At 41.8% G+C, this 17057-nt stretch overlaps 1 protein-coding gene across 1 annotated transcript in view; it reads right to left on the bottom strand.

The window, feature by feature from the left end:
* B3GLCT (beta 3-glucosyltransferase) overlaps positions 1 to 17057 on the bottom strand; it is an 81024-nt gene that overhangs the window by 26693 nt on the left and 37274 nt on the right. The window contains exons 5-8 of the mRNA XM_056858459.1: positions 11570 to 11646; positions 10568 to 10679; positions 8941 to 9077; positions 4083 to 4146 (exon numbers count right to left, since the gene is read on the bottom strand). Coding sequence (XP_056714437.1) covers positions 4083 to 4146; positions 8941 to 9077; positions 10568 to 10679; positions 11570 to 11646 — 390 coding nt within the window. The remainder of the gene's footprint in view (positions 1 to 4082; positions 4147 to 8940; positions 9078 to 10567; positions 10680 to 11569; positions 11647 to 17057) is intronic.

Genomic DNA, 17057 nt, shown 5'->3' with positions numbered 1-17057 from the left:
TAAGAACAGTAGATGGCCATTTCCCCAAATTGGGCCCTTCCTCCATCCCCTTATTACTCTACGCTGATGATGCTGTATTATCACTAACACAGAAGGACTTAAGATGTTTGCTTCAGTGTTACTCCTCTGAAGATGCCTGCCACAGCTGCTGGCGAAACGTCAGGAAAGAAAATACCAAGACCACGGTCACACAGCCCGGATAACCTACAAGAACCAATTTGCTGTCTATGTTTGTTAGCTATGGCGATTCTAATTTATTATCTATACATTTTAAAAAATCTAAGATCCTGTTTTTTTCCAAAACTTGGAGGAGCAACTGTTAGAAAATTAATGGACATGAAATTGAAAAGTAAAACAGTTTGGGACTGAACTTGCAATATAATAACAACTGGACAGTCCACAGAAACTATACATTGTCCCTAGCCAAATGCAGTACTGAGGCCGTAACCTGTTTTTTCTAAGTTCATGGAGGTCAAATAGTCCCTGCTGCCTCATGGTTAAATCTATGGCCCAATTTCTATACAGAATTCCTATCTGGGTAAGTGCCTTTAACCAGGACACTGAGAGGGACCAGTCTTCTTTTCTGTATCGCATTTTAGGTGTCCCTAGTTGTGTTGGGTATGCAGCTCTGTGCTTTGAAACCAGGCAAGGGTTCTTGGAAACCAAGGCCCAGATTCAGACCATTAAGTTCTTTCCTTTCCTTTTATCCCTTAGAAGCTCCTTGATCAATTGATCTTGAGCAGCATATATCTAGTGTTGGAGGGATATAAGGACTGAAACAAATCTTGCCACTGACAATGTAGCCTTGGGGTCCCTGTCGCTTAGTAAAAAAGGCATTATGTCAGTCACAGAGGCATTGGATTTGTATATTAAAAGGGGGGAAATATCGAAGTGCGATCGAAGTTCCTCGTAAAAGCGGCATTCCAAAAGGGCATGGGCTAATGTGTCAATAGAGCCAGAAGAGCAAGGGCAGATCCTGTCTGAGTATGGTATATTCAGAATTCTGCCCTGCATTACCATAGAAGGGTTAGCATTCAATCTAGCCAAGCAAAAAGCTCTACAAAGACGAGGAGTTGTCAGATAATATGTATAGGCAGGCAGACCACGTGGAGGGGGTATTCCGAAGAACTGGGATGAACAGACGCGACGAGCACGAAAAGTAGTGCTGTTATAATCGAGTAATGCGCTTTTTAATTTTGGCAAAAGCTTCAGTTTTCCCAAGATCTGATAACATATCCTGCGAGAAGCCCAGCAACGCCAGTTTCTCATCTAAGATTTTTTGCCATGAGGATTTGAAAGGGTCATGCTTCAGAGAAGCTAGGAACCTCTCAGTGCTAAAGCAGACCATTAAGTTCTGGTTGCATTTGCATTTTCTCAGCCTTGCTCTCAGACTCCTATATAAGTAAATGGTCAAAGTCAATTAATAGGGTGGGGGGTGGGAATCCATTGGTATTTCTTTCTGCTTGGCAAAGAGCAGGCCTTTAGATTGCTGCGTCAGCACTTGCTAGATACAGAAATACAAACTTTATTTTCTTTAGCAAATAGACATTGTTCTTCCAAGTTTCATGGTGTTGTTCCGGATTATGGAACTGCAGCTGCTTACTTATCTCATTTGGAATCACCTGATGTCCGCAGAGCATTTATGCTTGCCAGGCTTAATATTCTTCCATCAGCCATTTTATATGGTAGATATAAGAGAATTCCTCTCAGTGACAGGTGTTGTCCATGCATGGTTGGGGTACCTGAAAATTTAATTCTTACTGCACTGTAAGTTTTACTTGAGGCCAAGGAATGTTTATATCAGACCTTTGTCGTCGAGTGCTCAAGAGTTTCTCAGACCAGCAGCTGGCATAAAATTATGCATGGTTTGGAGAGAGTGGATGGGAAGAAGTTTTTCTCCCTCTCTCATAATACTAGAATGTGGGGTCATCTGCTTAAGCTGGAGGGTGAGAGATTCAAAACTGATAAAAGGAAGTATTTCTTCACACAACACACAGTTAAATTGTGGAACTCCCTGCCCCAGGATGCGGTGATGGCTGCCAACTTGGAAGGCTTTAAGAGGGGAGTGGACTTGTTCATGGAGGAGAGGTATTAATGGCTACTAGTAAAAATGGATGCTAGTCATGATGCATACCTATTCTCTCCAGGATCAGAGGAGCATGCCGAATATATATCATGAATAGGCAGGATGGTGCTGCTGCAGTTGTCTTGCTTGTGGGCTTCCTAGAGGCACCTGGTTGGCCACTGTGTGAACAGACTGCTGGGCTTGATGGACCTTGGTCTGATACAGCAAGGCTTTTCTTATGTTATTAAGTGTGTATCTTTTACCTGACAGAAATTATTTTATTACTCAACAAGTAGCTAGATACCTGCTAGCTGTATCAAGGATACGTGAACTGCTTGTACGTGCTCCCAGATAACGTTACTAACAATGTTATTTTAATGCTTCTACAGACTATCTAGTTTTTGTAATCTTGATTTATAACTATGGTGTGGTAAATGCCTAATAAAGGTGATGATGATGAAAAGTGAAGCTCCTGAGGTGTTAGGCATGAAGTTTGGAGCATTAACACCACTAAATGTCATTTTTACATATATCCCCAACAATGAAGTGAACACTGAGCTTGTGTGGACACTCCACACACATACCAGGGCTCCAAAAGAGTTTCAATACTCTGCAGGAGAATATGGAATCCATTTGCTGATCATCAAACAGTAGAGAACTTCATTAGTTTTATGCGCTGCATTTCATTATACCCTTCATTCATAAAAAAGATGTAAGCATTTGTCTTCCCATAGAGTTTTTTTTTAAGTATGCACTTCGATACCACAACATGTTATTTATGTGACGATGTGGAATCACTTTTGAAAAGCTCATAAGGCATATCCCCAAACAGGTTATTGACTAGCATCCTGCAGAGGTGAGAACACATACAATATGCAGTATTTATGAACCCTTCATCCGATCTCAGCAACTATTTTTCAGTTGACTGCATCTTACAATCCTTGCAATGTTACATGTAGACAAATTTAGACTATTCAATATTTATGGATTCTCTTTTTTACATTAATGAACTGAATTTCAGATTATTTTAAAACAGCATTGGCTATATAGGTTTCTTAGGGCTTAGCTACACAGAATACATGAACAGAGCTTACAGAGTTTCTCTCTCTCTCTCTAAAAATCAGGATTGGGGGGGCTGGATTTGGATCAAGACCCTGACACAAGAAAGGATTAAAGCCTCCCCCCATGCCATCTTCTCAGCCTATAATGCCCTGCTGGGCAACTGTACAGCTACCCACACCAGTACGTGTAAACGTCCCCCAATGGGGCAACTACTAGTTTCTTGGACCTGTTTTAGATCAAGGAAACAGCATGTAGGGAAAGCTTGAACATCTCCACCCCCCCACCCCCCATGCTACAGGCCTTCTGTATCAGGCCTTCACACAACTGATTTTTAGACAAGAAAAAATGCTGGGAGCTGTGTTCACATTGAGCCCTTAAGATTACTGTTTACACACTTGAATCAGTATCATCCTGATTTCTACCAGACCTTTGGTGCGGATTGGTGTATTACACAGATTATACTTAATGATGCTTCTATATACATTATGTATGTTCACGTTTCCTTACATTTTACTGGAAGCTGAAAAAAGAAAATCCACAACGAGGTACACAGAACCTTTCAACTAGTTCAACCCATTCAAAAAAGATTTGGGCTTGCTTTTCACCAAGCTGCCCGCTTCCAGTCTGTGCAGCAACTCTTTTTGAATTGGAGCAGGGTTTAAAAATAGTCTACAGTATAACATGCTTTAGCTGTTTAATGGGGAAAAAGGGGGGGGAGGAGAAGAAGCCCCTGTATCACTGAAGCTTCCTTGCTTGAAGCTAAATAGTTCTTAGGATCCTGCCAGATTTCCAGTATTTTATTAAATGTTAGTAACAGAATCTTAATCTTTGAAATTCTGTACAAACAATAACAAAGGAAGGAAGAATAAAAGTATACATATATCATTTGCCTCCTATGTTAGACAGCAAGTGTAGGTAATAACAAAAAGCATCACTGAAACATAGCAGGACTTACCTCGTATTTCAAATCTATGGTAAAATCAGACTTTAAAGGTTCATTTTTCAGCCTCTTTGCAAGCCTGAGCAGTAAAGATAATAAAAAATAAAGATTTCCTATCATTACAATATTCTATGTGGACAGAAAACTAAGACTTTTTTACATCAACTAACAAAACTATTATCGAGCATAAAGGATTTGCAGTCATATCCTTGAAGGCAACATACAATTTAAATCTAAGCTTCAGGATTTTTATGGTATTATTCTTATTTATAAAACTGCTGCATGCTATGAGCACAGTTAGAACCAGGGCTGTCGACTCGGTTCGGCCCGAACCGAAAATCAGCCGAATTTCCCCTGATTCGGCGGTTTTTAGTTCGGGACAAACCGAACTAAAAAATGGCAGGAAACCGGGGGAGCCGAATTCAGCGAGTTCGGGAGTTCACGAATAAATCCGGCAAATTCGGGGCCGTCAGTAAGCAGCATTCTCCTCCCCCGGCCAATCGGTGACCAAGCTGGGTCTTCTTCTGGCCAATCAGTCAGGATTGAGTACTGGAGGAATCAGCTGATGTGCGGCCGGGCCAGGGAGAGAGAGAGAGTGAGAGAAATCCTCGTGTGTGTGTGTGTGTGGGGGGGTGCTTGTGCACATTCGCTCCTTTCCATGGCTGCAGGGGGCGCATTTTTGGGGGTACAGACCCCAAACCTTCAGTGGAGATTCAGACAAGCCTTCTTAAGAGACCCCTGAAGTTTTGTAAACAGTGGGTCAGGGGGTCCCGAGATATGGGCTCCCCCCTTTTCTATTTCCGTGGCTGCAGGGGGCGCATTTTTGGGGGTACAGACCCCAAACTTTCAGCTGAGCTTTAGATGAGCCTTGTTAAGAGACCCCCCAAGTTTTGTAGACTTTGGGTCAGGGGGTCCCGAGATATGGGCTCCACCCCTTTTCCATTTCCGTGGCTGCACGGGGCGCTTTTTTGGGGGTGCAGCCCCCAAACCTTCAGGATATCTTCAGACGAGCCTTCTTAAGAGACCCCCCAAGTTTTGTAAAGATGGGTTCAGTGGGGGCAGAAATATCGGCTCCCCTCTTTTCTCTTTTCGTGGCTGCAGGGGGTGCATTTTTTGGGGTACAGACCCAATACTTTCAGCGGAGCTTCAGACAAGGCTTCTTAAGAGACCCACCAAGTTTTGTAAACATTGGGTCAGGGGACCCCGAGATATGGGCTTTCCCCTTTTCCCTATTGGGATGAATGGATCACCCGATCCTGTATGCATCTCCAGAGCAAAACGTCCCGTGCTTAAATGGAATCGTCTTGGATTACCCAGTCCTCCTCCCAGCCCCTCTTGATGGAACAGAAGACAGACACAGTAAGACCCCTTTGGGGGCTTTAATCTATACTTTTTCTCCTGTGTGTGTGGGGGGGGGAAAGCAGAGTCTGTGTGTGTGTGGGGAGGGAGCAGTTTCTGTGGGTGGGGGGGAGCCAAAGGGGGCTTTCGCCCATTCTGCCTGGGAGGGATGTGCCCCCTTCGAGTCTCTCTCTCCCTGGTTTGAGGGGGGGCTTCAGTTGTATGTCCTCAGGTTTTCCATCATTCATACAACGGTTAGGTCTATTTTGATGCTTGTTAAAACTGGTTTTCAAATGGTGACGTAAAGAATGCATTTGCCTGGTCCCGAGTCCCATGCAAAAGGGGAAATTCCACCCCCTCCTGCTCATTATGCATAGCTAGCTGCCTCTGTCCCTTTCCATGGTTTGCAAACTCCCAGGTGTCAGGTGTTGCTTTGCATGTTTGCAAAGGTGTTGCTTTGCAATTGTGTTGCTTTGCAGTGTTGCTTTGCAGTTGTGTTGCTTTGCAAACTTCTTTGCACCTGCCCTGCCCTTGCTCTCATCAGCTGTTTGTCGGGACTGGGAGCTTTGTGCGTGGGCAGCAAGCTCTTCTCAGAGATGCACATTAAGGGAGGGGGACCCCTTTCGGGGCCCATATCTCAGCCCCCCCTGACCCAATCTTTACAAAACGTGGGGGGTCTGGCAAGAAGGATCCTTTGAAGCTCCGCTGGTTTGGGACCTCTACCCCCAAAAATGCCCCCCCAGAGCCGCGGAAAGGCGCAGTTGTGTTTTTAATGGCTTTATTCGGCTGAATTTTTTTCCTGGACTTTGAATTCCCGCCGAATTGCACGGACCCGAAGTGGGGGAGTTCGGACTTCGGCATATCCCGAATCTAAATGGGCCGAATTCAGCCGAATCCGAACTATACCGAATTTTTTTTAATTCAACAGCCCTAGTTAGAACTACAAATGATTTTGAACTTGTCCTTCTTCCCCAGTTCAACTTCTAAATATTCATTCAATTACTTCCAAAAAATTACAGCAGACAGGTTTTAGGAGGGATGCTTCAACACGTGCCAGTTCAGCTCATATCCTGTTTGCCAGCTGCAAACAGGAAGCTGATTTTTTGATGGTCAGTTCCACCGTCAACCTGTTCATGGCTGTTTGGCGGGTTGCTTCAAACTATTTCTTCCTATATGTGAAGTGTAGTCTAAACAGCTTTGTGCATGTGCACTCTCATGCAGCCTGACTGAGTTATACTCCCCCATCCTTCCTGTATGACAGCTCTGCTCAGCAAAAAAAAAAGAAAGAAGAAGAAGACAGTTTTATCAAGCACAGGCCATATAATTCAGTTATAAAAATCTTGTATTTTAACAAAATCCTATATTTCAGCGTTCATCTAAGCAGTCATGTTAGTGACTAGTGGTTTGAATCAGCAGCATCTTTGTGTATGCACAGTTTTGCAAAAACCTTATCACAAACCTGTTTGGCAGGCATTCATGGCTCTTCAGCACAAATCAAATAGGCTGGGTGAATGGCTCACGTCTGATTGACGTCTTTGAACACAGTAAGGATGACTGTTTGTGGTGGAATTTGCAACAGCCTTCATTTTGCGACGTATTCTCCTGTCTTTTTCAGTTCCTTTCAGTTCTTTAAACAATTCTTCTTTATCATCTCTTGATCCACTAGTCATTCTGCTCCAAACTCCCTCTCCACACTTTTCACTCCTTCATCTATTTTCTTCGATCTTTGCTGCCTGTGCAATGCCATCTCATTCTTTCTCTAGGGCTGCAAAGCCAAAAAGTGCTTCTGTGGTACTATCAGAATTCTTCCTGATTTAGGGGGCTAAGAACCCAAGCGACCCCAAGTACTTTCATGGTGAACCAAGTCAGTAGGGGCATCATGGAGGTGTGGTTTGCCTCTTCTGTCACCTCCCAGCCCACCTTGCTGAAATGGTCTGCAAAGACACACTCTCCCCTCTCTCATGTAAATGCCACATGACGCCTGTGAAAGCACATGACAGCAGGTGCCCTCACTGGCAGGGAAGATCTGCCTCCTCCTGTGCTATGCTCCGACAGAGCCAGCCCTGGGGCTAGGAGTGGCAGCCCAAGTGTAGTGCTGTCTGGAGAAGATCACTGCAGTACTAACTACTTCAGAGGTGACACTAACAGCCAAGAGAGGGAGGACCCGAGGAAAGCCCTCCACATAAGCCATCCTTGCTGCACCCACTTAATAATATCAATTGCCTGAGCTAAGTGAAGTATCAGCCCTAGGGTTTCTGTTGTGCATTGATGCAATTCTGATTTTTGTCAGCTGCATTGAGCATGTTAATAGAAAATGAGCAACAATGAGGACATATTAGAAGAAGAAACTCTACAACACGGCTGGCTATATGTCCAGAGGCAATAACCATGAACAGAAAAATAGTTAACTGAAAACTTACAGAGCCATCCTAAGCAGAGTTAAGTCTATTGGTGGGAGAGAAATTTATTATTATGACATTAGCCAGAAAAGATATAAACCTTATCAATAAAACCCATTACATGATATAATAATCTCTTTGTAAAAAATACAGATAAATTTTATCAATTAAAGTAAGTCTAGTGATTAATTAATTTAGAAGGGTATAACTCTGTTTAGGATGGCACCTCTGTGTGTTTGTATAAAATGCCTTCAAGTCGCAGCTGACTAAGGCGACCCCTTTCTTTTTTGGGGGGCGGGCGTTCATGGCAAGAGACTAACAGAGGTGGTTTGCCAGTGCCTTCCTCTGCACAGCAACCCTGGTATTCCTTGGTGGTCTCCCATCCAAATACTAACCAGGGCTAACCCTGCTTAGCTTCTGAGATCTGATGAGATCAGGCTAGCCTGGGCCATCCAGGTCAGAGCAGGATGGCACCTCTAGCCACCTTTAAAAAACAAGGACATATTTATGTTCAGATTATTAAATGGGGACAAATATTTAGCAATAAGTTGGTAATATAAGACATGTTCATTATTTTCATATTATCAGTATTTTCAGTTAACAAAGGAAAAGACAAGATGTTCTTCATTATATTTAGAATGTCCAGCATATTCCAAAAGATATTTTGCTACTAGATGTGCAGAGACTTCACTGATTCTTATTCAACTATTTTTTTTATTTCTCCCATTTATAACATTAAAATATTCTCAATTTATGCAGAGATAGCTCACTACAAAACTCTGAAAAGAATTTGGCTGTAACCTAAATCCGACTGAATAATAATATGCCAAATATGTATGCAAATATCTATTTTCTAATATGCACATTTATAAAGTTGTAATTGCTTATTAATGTGTCTTATTATAATTCTCTAGTTTTACACTGCAGGCAATAAAAGGAAAGAAGGGTTTTTATAAGAGTTAATGGTTACTTAACTTTGGATAAAAGCTCATTTGCAATCAAATAACTGATTTGCATACATACCCACAGAAAGAGACATTTAATATCTAGTAATGTTTTACCCTTCCAAAACCATTTTACAAATATCAGTTGTTTAGTAAACCAATTTACAAAAAAATGCAAAGCTGAATTCTTACTTATTTACAAGTGGCATACTGAGTGCCCAGCCAGCAGCAAAATCTGGAAATTTAAAAATGGTAGGATTTTCAGCAAAGGCATAATGGTGAATAATTGTAGACTCATCATCATGTAACGCTTTGCCTAAAAAAAATTCCTGTTAGAGAAGAAAGAGACTGTTGAATGTATTTACAATTTTAACAAAGTTAAGAGTATCAAACATCATATTCCACATGTACATTTTTCAGAGAAACATCACTGACCATTTTATTTATTTACAAATTTAGATCCCTCTTTTCTGCCCTATCAATTAAAATATAAGGTGGGAAGGGGGTTATTCAGGGAATATCAGATGAGACAAAAAGTCATCTCCATAAATTAGTGATAGAAGGGGACAGTTGAATAACCCTGGGGAAGGAATTAAATAATTTTGGCACCATGACATAGAAAGTCCTCTCTCAGGTTGCCCCCCATCTAACTTCGGAAAACAGGGGCATATCCCTTAAAGTATGCTGGTCCCAAACCATACACCAGCACCTTGGGTTGTACCTGGAAGCAAGTGTAGAAGGTCCAAGACTGGAGTGATATGGTCCCTATGACCCACCCCAGTTAATATCCTGGATGCAGCATTCTGTACCAACTTGAAGTTTCTGATCACTTTTGAAGGACAGCCCCATGCACAGCAAACTGCAGTAATCTAATCTGGATTTAACCAGGGTATGTTTCAAACTGGCCAGATCTTCTTTTGCCTAGAAAAGGACACCGCTGGCTAATTAGTCCAAACTGGACTGCCACCTGCTTTTCCACCTGTATGTGTGGATCCCCCAAAGTACGCTCCTGCTGTTTTGGAGGAGTGCAACCCCATCCAGAATACTCAACAGTAAATATTTAATCAAAAACATTTGCCTGTAAGTGGTCAAGCCTTAAAATCAGATTTTGTATTTGTCAAGAGTTAAGTGGTCAATGGAAGTTATTCAAGGGCTTGACACCTACTTCCACACTATTATTTCACTTCAGCAACATATCACAACAAATCGTCTATTCAGCAACTGTGACTAAAGTAGCATGATCTAGACTGGTGCTTTCCATGTAAGTGAAATCAATATTAGCATAAATAAGAATATTCTCATGACCAAAGGTGATCAAAATGTAAAAATAAAAAGTAACAAAGGAACGGCATGATACATCTAACCAATTAATACCCTGGTACGCCACCAGTAAGCATGATGGTTGAAAGGAAGTTTATAACACATCGTACTGGTCAAAACTAACTTTTGTTCAGGGTAGAAGACTAGTAGTGTAATAGCAAGCAGAACTACACCCTTCTACAGAGGTCGACAGGCTTAGAAGAGCATAACTCTGCTTATGATTTCACATTAAGGCTTCAACATGTAAGGTGAGAGGATGGGAAGACAATGGGAAGGAAAAATGGAACCAGATCAACCCTGGGAACAAAAGCTGATTCAGATGACTGAAGAGAAAGGATTAAACCCCCTCCCCCATGCTGTTTCCTCAATCAATTTAGTGCTTTTAAGTGAGGGGGGGGGACCATCGGGAAATCTAACTATGGATCTTCTGCATCTCAGTTGTTTCAGCAGTCTCATTCCCTCTTCATATACTTTCACATAAATAACCAGTGTTTTTCACCTTAGATTTGTCGTATCTTCTAAGTACTTCCAGCAGCCTTACAATATGTATTCTTGTATCTTCTTCACAGAAAAAAATCCACGAGGAGTTTCTGCTGTATGAAGCAGAAAAGCTGACAGAAGAAAGTTTGATTTATCGTTTAGGAAGGAAATAAGTATCTTAGATGCAAGAATAAAGAGTTTTTAAAAAAATATACCAATTGAAAGGCTTATTTGTGGAACCAGAAGGAACATGGAAAATGTAATGCCTTTTGCTGTGGGGCCAACCAGTCATCATTTTCACTCTGTGTGGCCAGACTAGTTATTATTAGCTCAGGTACAAAAACAGTTACTCCCTTGATCACAAGCTAAAAACTAATATGGCAACCTGATGGAGTGATCAGAAGACCCTCTTGGCTCCATGGAAGGTATCATTGCTAACAAATGTACTTTGCAACCAAGACTAGTTTCTTGTTATGTGAACTGCCCCTAACTATCGCTTTGTCTTTTACAAGAAAACTCCCAAAGACTGTGAATCTTTCATGCAATGTCTTTTACCACTTCCTTGTAGGATACAGTCTTAGAACAATTAATAGACCCAAAGGCATCACAAGAGCAATCACAGAAATCATATCACAGTACCCACAATTCTAAAGGAAAATGTCTTTAGAAGAAAAGTGCACAAATCCAGCAAGACCTTAATCATTTGCTTAGAATAGACCACTTAAACACACACATGGATTTATCAAAGGGACGAAGGTTATGAAGCTGATAAAAACCCACTCTTTTCTCCTTCCAAATGAGATTAATTCCTTAGGTAAAGTGGTGTGAGCTGAGAGATAGGACTTACGGGGGCAGGACATATGGACAGAAGTGGAAAACTTGGGCTCAGAAAAACAAAAGATTGATGGTACATGAGCTACTTCTTTTTACTATATTTCAACAGTTCTGTAACTTGCTGAAACACATCCATCACACTGGTCAAAAGCACCACACCATAACAATACCAGAGTTCCCCACTTACTCATGCATTAGTGGCAGAATGGTCCATGCACCTTCATGCCTGTCCAACAGGTGAATAAGCAGAACTGTAGGTATTTCCTTTAAGAAAAAAAAAACATTTCTATAACCCACATATTAATTTCTTTTAAAATGATGGGTCATTTTGGTTTTAGCTTTTCGACTGTTGTTATCTTGTTTCTGAAGAACCTTTTCAAATGTAAAAGTGATGTATAATCGAAACAAGTATGAACTTAACACAAGAAATTTATTTTCAAACAAGGCTTCTTTTTGATAACTCAATTTTGTTTTATTCCACATCCACTGGTATTGACAACAGAATGTACCAAAAATCCAGACAGTAGATAAACATCAATAATCAAGCACAAGACTGTATAAGCTGCTGGTCCCAAACAACCATTCTTACAACTCAGTATTACAGAAGTCATGCTTAAAGTACCATGTACTTCAGATATTGGCAAGAATAACATATTCCAATGAAAGCAGGCAATTTGCAGTAAAATAGTAGCTGGAATAGAGTTAAACAATTCTGAACACCTGTCTATGAATAGAGGTTCAATCCAAACTAATTTTCTTCCATTCATTGGTGTAAAATCAACAGCCTTATGGTTTTGTTTTATACATCGAATGTGATTCTGAGGCATTTGACCTATGAGACAACCTAATGAAATCACATTAGGTGTGTCACATTGGTTTTCTCCAATATATTAAAACTGAACAAGACCAAGCTGATCCTGCCTGTAAGGGCACCCGATAACAACATGCTCCCAAACATATTGCTTCCAACTGACTCTATACAGCCTGGATCCACTGAAATTAGAAATCATTGGAGGATTCCTGTGTAGCACTGGGTTGACTATATTCAAATACAAGCACACATACAGTGCATTCCTAAGGAGTTACTCCAGTCTAAGCCCACTGAAATGAATGGGCTTAGACTGGAGTAACTCTTAGGAATGCACTAATAGTGTGATTATGTTAGCCTACAGTCTGGTGCAATAACTTGCAAATATGTGAAAGTGCATTTATTTGCTACCATGTAGGTTTTGCCTGATATAAAGAGTCTATCCAGTAAGTCCACATGGACTAGGCTTGGCTATACTATATCAACAACAGTAAATGTCATTTGGTTGTTTAGATAATATTGTCACAGCAGTAAAGCCAAAAATGTGCATAATGTGTTTTTATTCGAGTGGTTCCTTCAGCAAGTTTTTCTGACAGACATCAAAGCCAAAAAGCTGCAAAAAGGTCAAATCAGCCATACAATAGCAGCGATGACAGAAAAGCTTTTGTCATATAAAAAAGAATTGAGCTGTGAACAATACAAGTATTTTCATTCTATTCCTCTTTCTGCTGGCCAAAAAGTACCTTTAAGTGTATAATGAATGACTATTGAGAAACCATTTTCTAACACTCAGAAAATACTGGGGGGAAACAGAACTAGAATATCTGGACTATCCAGAACTGTATTTTTCCACAAGGCTTGGTTGATTAAAAGGCATGTGCTGAGGCTATTTATGGAATGTGCCAAAATTTAAATACTGTTCAAAATTTTGCTGGTGTGTTAGCTCAAGCACTGTGCTAACCAAACATTTTTAATGGATGAAAAACTACTTATGAACATTAGGAGACGTCTGTGCAAGCTCTGTTTAAAAGCCTCATTGGAGGCTTGAAATCGAAGCATAATCATCTTGCACTACGACAAATTCTGGGGCTGGAACCCAAAAGTCAGTTGCAAAAGGGAAAGAGGTTACCAATAAACTTTACAACCCAAACGTCAGTTCCAGAATTGCTATGCAGAACAAGATACTGTTAGTCTCTTGCCTGGAAAGCCCTACAGGGTCATCCTAAGTCAGCTGAGACTTAACGGCACTTTACACACACACACACAAAACTTACATAGAACACTATTAAAAAAGTGTCCTCTATCTAATTCTGAGTTGGGACCTGGTGTATGGATCATTAAATCCACACACTAAGGTCAGGTACAGAGCAGGGAGATGTTTGTACAAACATCCCCGAGAAGAAAACAATAATTATTTTTAACATTTTAAAAGATTACAGTGGTGGAAGAAATGTCCACCATTTTGAGGGAGCACTCTGTCGTCTCTCATGGGGGCAACGGTCTTGGGTGAAATGAGTAGAGTGGCCTCCTTCAGCCACACACACCCTTCTTTGACAGAGCCAAGTGCCTCAGCCTGTAGCGGCAGCACTACAGGTAAGTAGGTGTGTGAGCTGGCTGGCTTGGTGAGAGAGGGGACGGGATGTGATTCCTATCCCATGAGTTTCATGTCCCCCTTTGTAACCTTTTTTTTAAAATCCTGATAAAATCACAGCTGTTACGGACTCCTGTTCCCTCCCAATTCCCTCATTATAATACACTGGTCCCCACATATTCAGTAGCAGCACATTAAAATACAAAATCTTTTTTTTTTTTTGGTAAAGTTTATCAAACATGCCTTATTAGGAGAACTACTCCAGGCCCCAAGGTTTCTTTTCTTAAGACAAAATTTGGCTGGACAGGTACCCTGATCAACAAAACATTTTTGTTAGCTGTCATTTTAGCGGCTTGTTTTTCTGGCCTGCATCACACCTGAGTGCTGTTTTATGATTACATTGTTATGATTCTGCTGGAATGGCTTTGTTGCTGTTTATCCAGTTTTAAACCCCTTTATGGTGGTTTAATTACTGATTTTATTTCTGATAGACTTTATGATTTTATTGTTAAATGGTTTTTGTTTTCTTACAGCCCATTCCTGACAATACGGCGTGCAGAGACGGCGGGGAAGAGGTGCAGTGGCGCCTCTTCCTAAGCCGTTTCGCGTACACCGGAAAACAAAAAAAAGCCGTCTTGCATTCTTTTGTTGTTTTAATGGAGCCTTTCGCCCCACTGAAAACAGCGAGGCTGCGCCTGCTCAAAAGCAGGCGCAGCAACGCTGTTCTCGCCACCAGCGGCCAGGGCTGAAACAGAATAGGGAGCTGCCTAATTGGCGGCTCCGCCCCCCAGAACGCCCCTGGAACGCCCCCGTGTTGGCACGGCCTCTCCACGCCGTGGCCTGAGCTACAGAGAGGCCGCGGCAGTGGAGGGGTGAGGCGCGATTTCGTGGCGCTCGGCCGCCAGCGGAACTGGCCTCGCTGCCAGCGTGTGTGTAATCACGCAATTACACGCACTTACGCTGGTGGCGACGTCACGCCGCCTCCAGAAGACTTTCGGCCCAGTTCTCAGGAATGGGCTGTCAGCTACCTTGAGCAGCTCTCTAGAGGCAACCTATAAATTTCACAAACCAATCTTTTCCCTATAATAATAAGCATTTATGCAGTGTTTTCAGTGTCCAAATACTTTGATGCACTGTGGCAATAATCCATGATATTGCCCTACAAGGCAGACCAATATTATCATCTCCACATTGCGGACAAGGAAGTGATGTGAGAAAGAGTGTTTTATTTAAAGCCACCTAGTGAGTTTGTAGCCAAGATGAAACTTGACAGCCAGTGTTGTGTAGTGGTTAGAGTGCCAGATTAGGATCTGGGACACTCAGGTTTCAATCCCCACTGGAAGCTTGCTGGGCCACTTACACACACTCAGCCAAACCGACCTCACTGGGTTATTGTGAGGTTAAAATTGAGGAGGGAAGAATGACAGAAGCCACTTTGGGTTCCTATTGGAGACAAAGGTGGGGTATAAATGAAATAAATAAGTCTGTGATCTCCCAGATCACAGCTTACTCCCCTTAGCAACCATGTGCCAGCTTTACATACACACACACAAAACCATCTGCTGATAATAAATTATTTTCCTTTTTATTTCAATAAATCAAGTGGAATATTTAATATTACACATAGTTATTTTCTAGATAACTAGTGAGATGAGACAGTGGGAATTAATGCACGGGCTCTCTGTGGACAGCTCCAAACAAGAGAGATTAAAGGTTTAAATCAGGGGTGGGGAATGTCAGGCCCGGGGGCCGTATAAGGCCCACGAAATCATTTGGTCTGTCCCTTCATGGGTCCTGGCAGATCTCTAGCTCAGAAGGATCTAAGACTGGTGATCCGGGCCCTCCCACAGACAGGAACAGCCTCTGTTCAAGGTGGAAGTGAATTTGTTTTGCTGAGAAACCTTTTCCCCCCTTGTGGAAGAGTTGTTAGCTATGGAGCGGCTAGGACCACCCAAGAAACTGTGTTAACCCTTTCCCACCCGGTCTGTATTCCCTCTGTACTACAAGAGGGCTGGGGGCAGAAGTGGCAACAATGGAGGGGTTAAAGAGTGCAGGATCAGAATGCACTCTTTAGCCAGTGTGTCCCCATTTCACCCCTGCAGGCGGAGGTAGCAGGAGCCAACAGTAGAATCCGGCTCCGACCATGTGGAGCAGGAGCAACTCCGGTGTGTGGCTGGTCGGCTACGCCCAGCTGGTGAAACAGACCATTCTGTGCCACCAGTAGAACGAGTGCGCCACCAGTTGGATGCCTGCGTGAGTGGGGGGGTCATCTGGGGCAGCTGTCTGCTTGAGGCTTGGTGGGCCAATTTTTAAGTTGATAATTTTGTATGGCCCGCGAATGATGTTATAAATATCCAAATGGCCCTTGGTGGAAAAAAGGTTCCTCACCCCTGGTTTAAATTTTTTTTAAAAAAAACTTCCGTTGGCGGACATAAATTTTATAAAAGTCACAGCCACTCTCCGTCAGCCATATGTGGTTTTTAATGGGTATACAAATTCTACACTCATATCAAGGGAAAAGAAACTTCCATGTACGTATCTTTCAACAGTCTTTAAACTGGGGTATTTATTCCACTTATTTCATTAGCAATTCTATCACTCATGTACCCTTTTGTTTCCTCATAAAAATATCAACTGCTTCCATCATCAGTGGATAATTTTCATGAGGATCAATGGAGAGGGAAAATATCTATTTATAGCTAAGAGGGCATGCAAACCTGGCTCCCTCTCAAACATTTCCTTTCAAGTAGAGAAAGATGTGTTTTTTAGCAGTCTTTTAAGAGAAAAAAATGGGAAACTACGTGAGAGAAAGCCTCAACAAATGCTTTGATTTTCTTTGAAAAGAACTGATGGAATCCTGGTTGTAGTTGTATGCCTCATTTACATACTCAGCATCAGAAATTTTCCTTTCCGTTTTGCCATTATGATAGCTAGGAATATATTTTCTGCAACATTATCTGATTGTTTTTGTATTTCAAGATATTTCCCGGGAGAAAGCTTTGTTATCTGCAATGAAGCTGGTGTATTTATGCATTTGTTATCCTTCTCTCTCGCTGTTCCTCAGTAAGAGTGCAAAGTGACTTACATGTGGTTCTTGAATATCCACACATTCAGAGAATTTATATGGTCAGGCTGACTTAGCTTCAGCCATGTAGATACATTGTGTTGGTTGGGAATTAGGGAAACTGATATTATGGAGGGTGCAACATTATCATTAGGTAAAGAATCTGGAAATGCTCTTGGACCCAACCTTATTTATGGAAAAACAGGGTGGAA

The sequence above is a fragment of the Euleptes europaea genome, chromosome 12 (genome assembly GCF_029931775.1).
Source record: "Euleptes europaea isolate rEulEur1 chromosome 12, rEulEur1.hap1, whole genome shotgun sequence".
In the NCBI taxonomy this organism is placed as follows: Eukaryota; Metazoa; Chordata; class Lepidosauria; order Squamata; family Sphaerodactylidae; genus Euleptes; species Euleptes europaea.
This window is presented reverse-complemented; position numbering and strand designations above follow the sequence as displayed.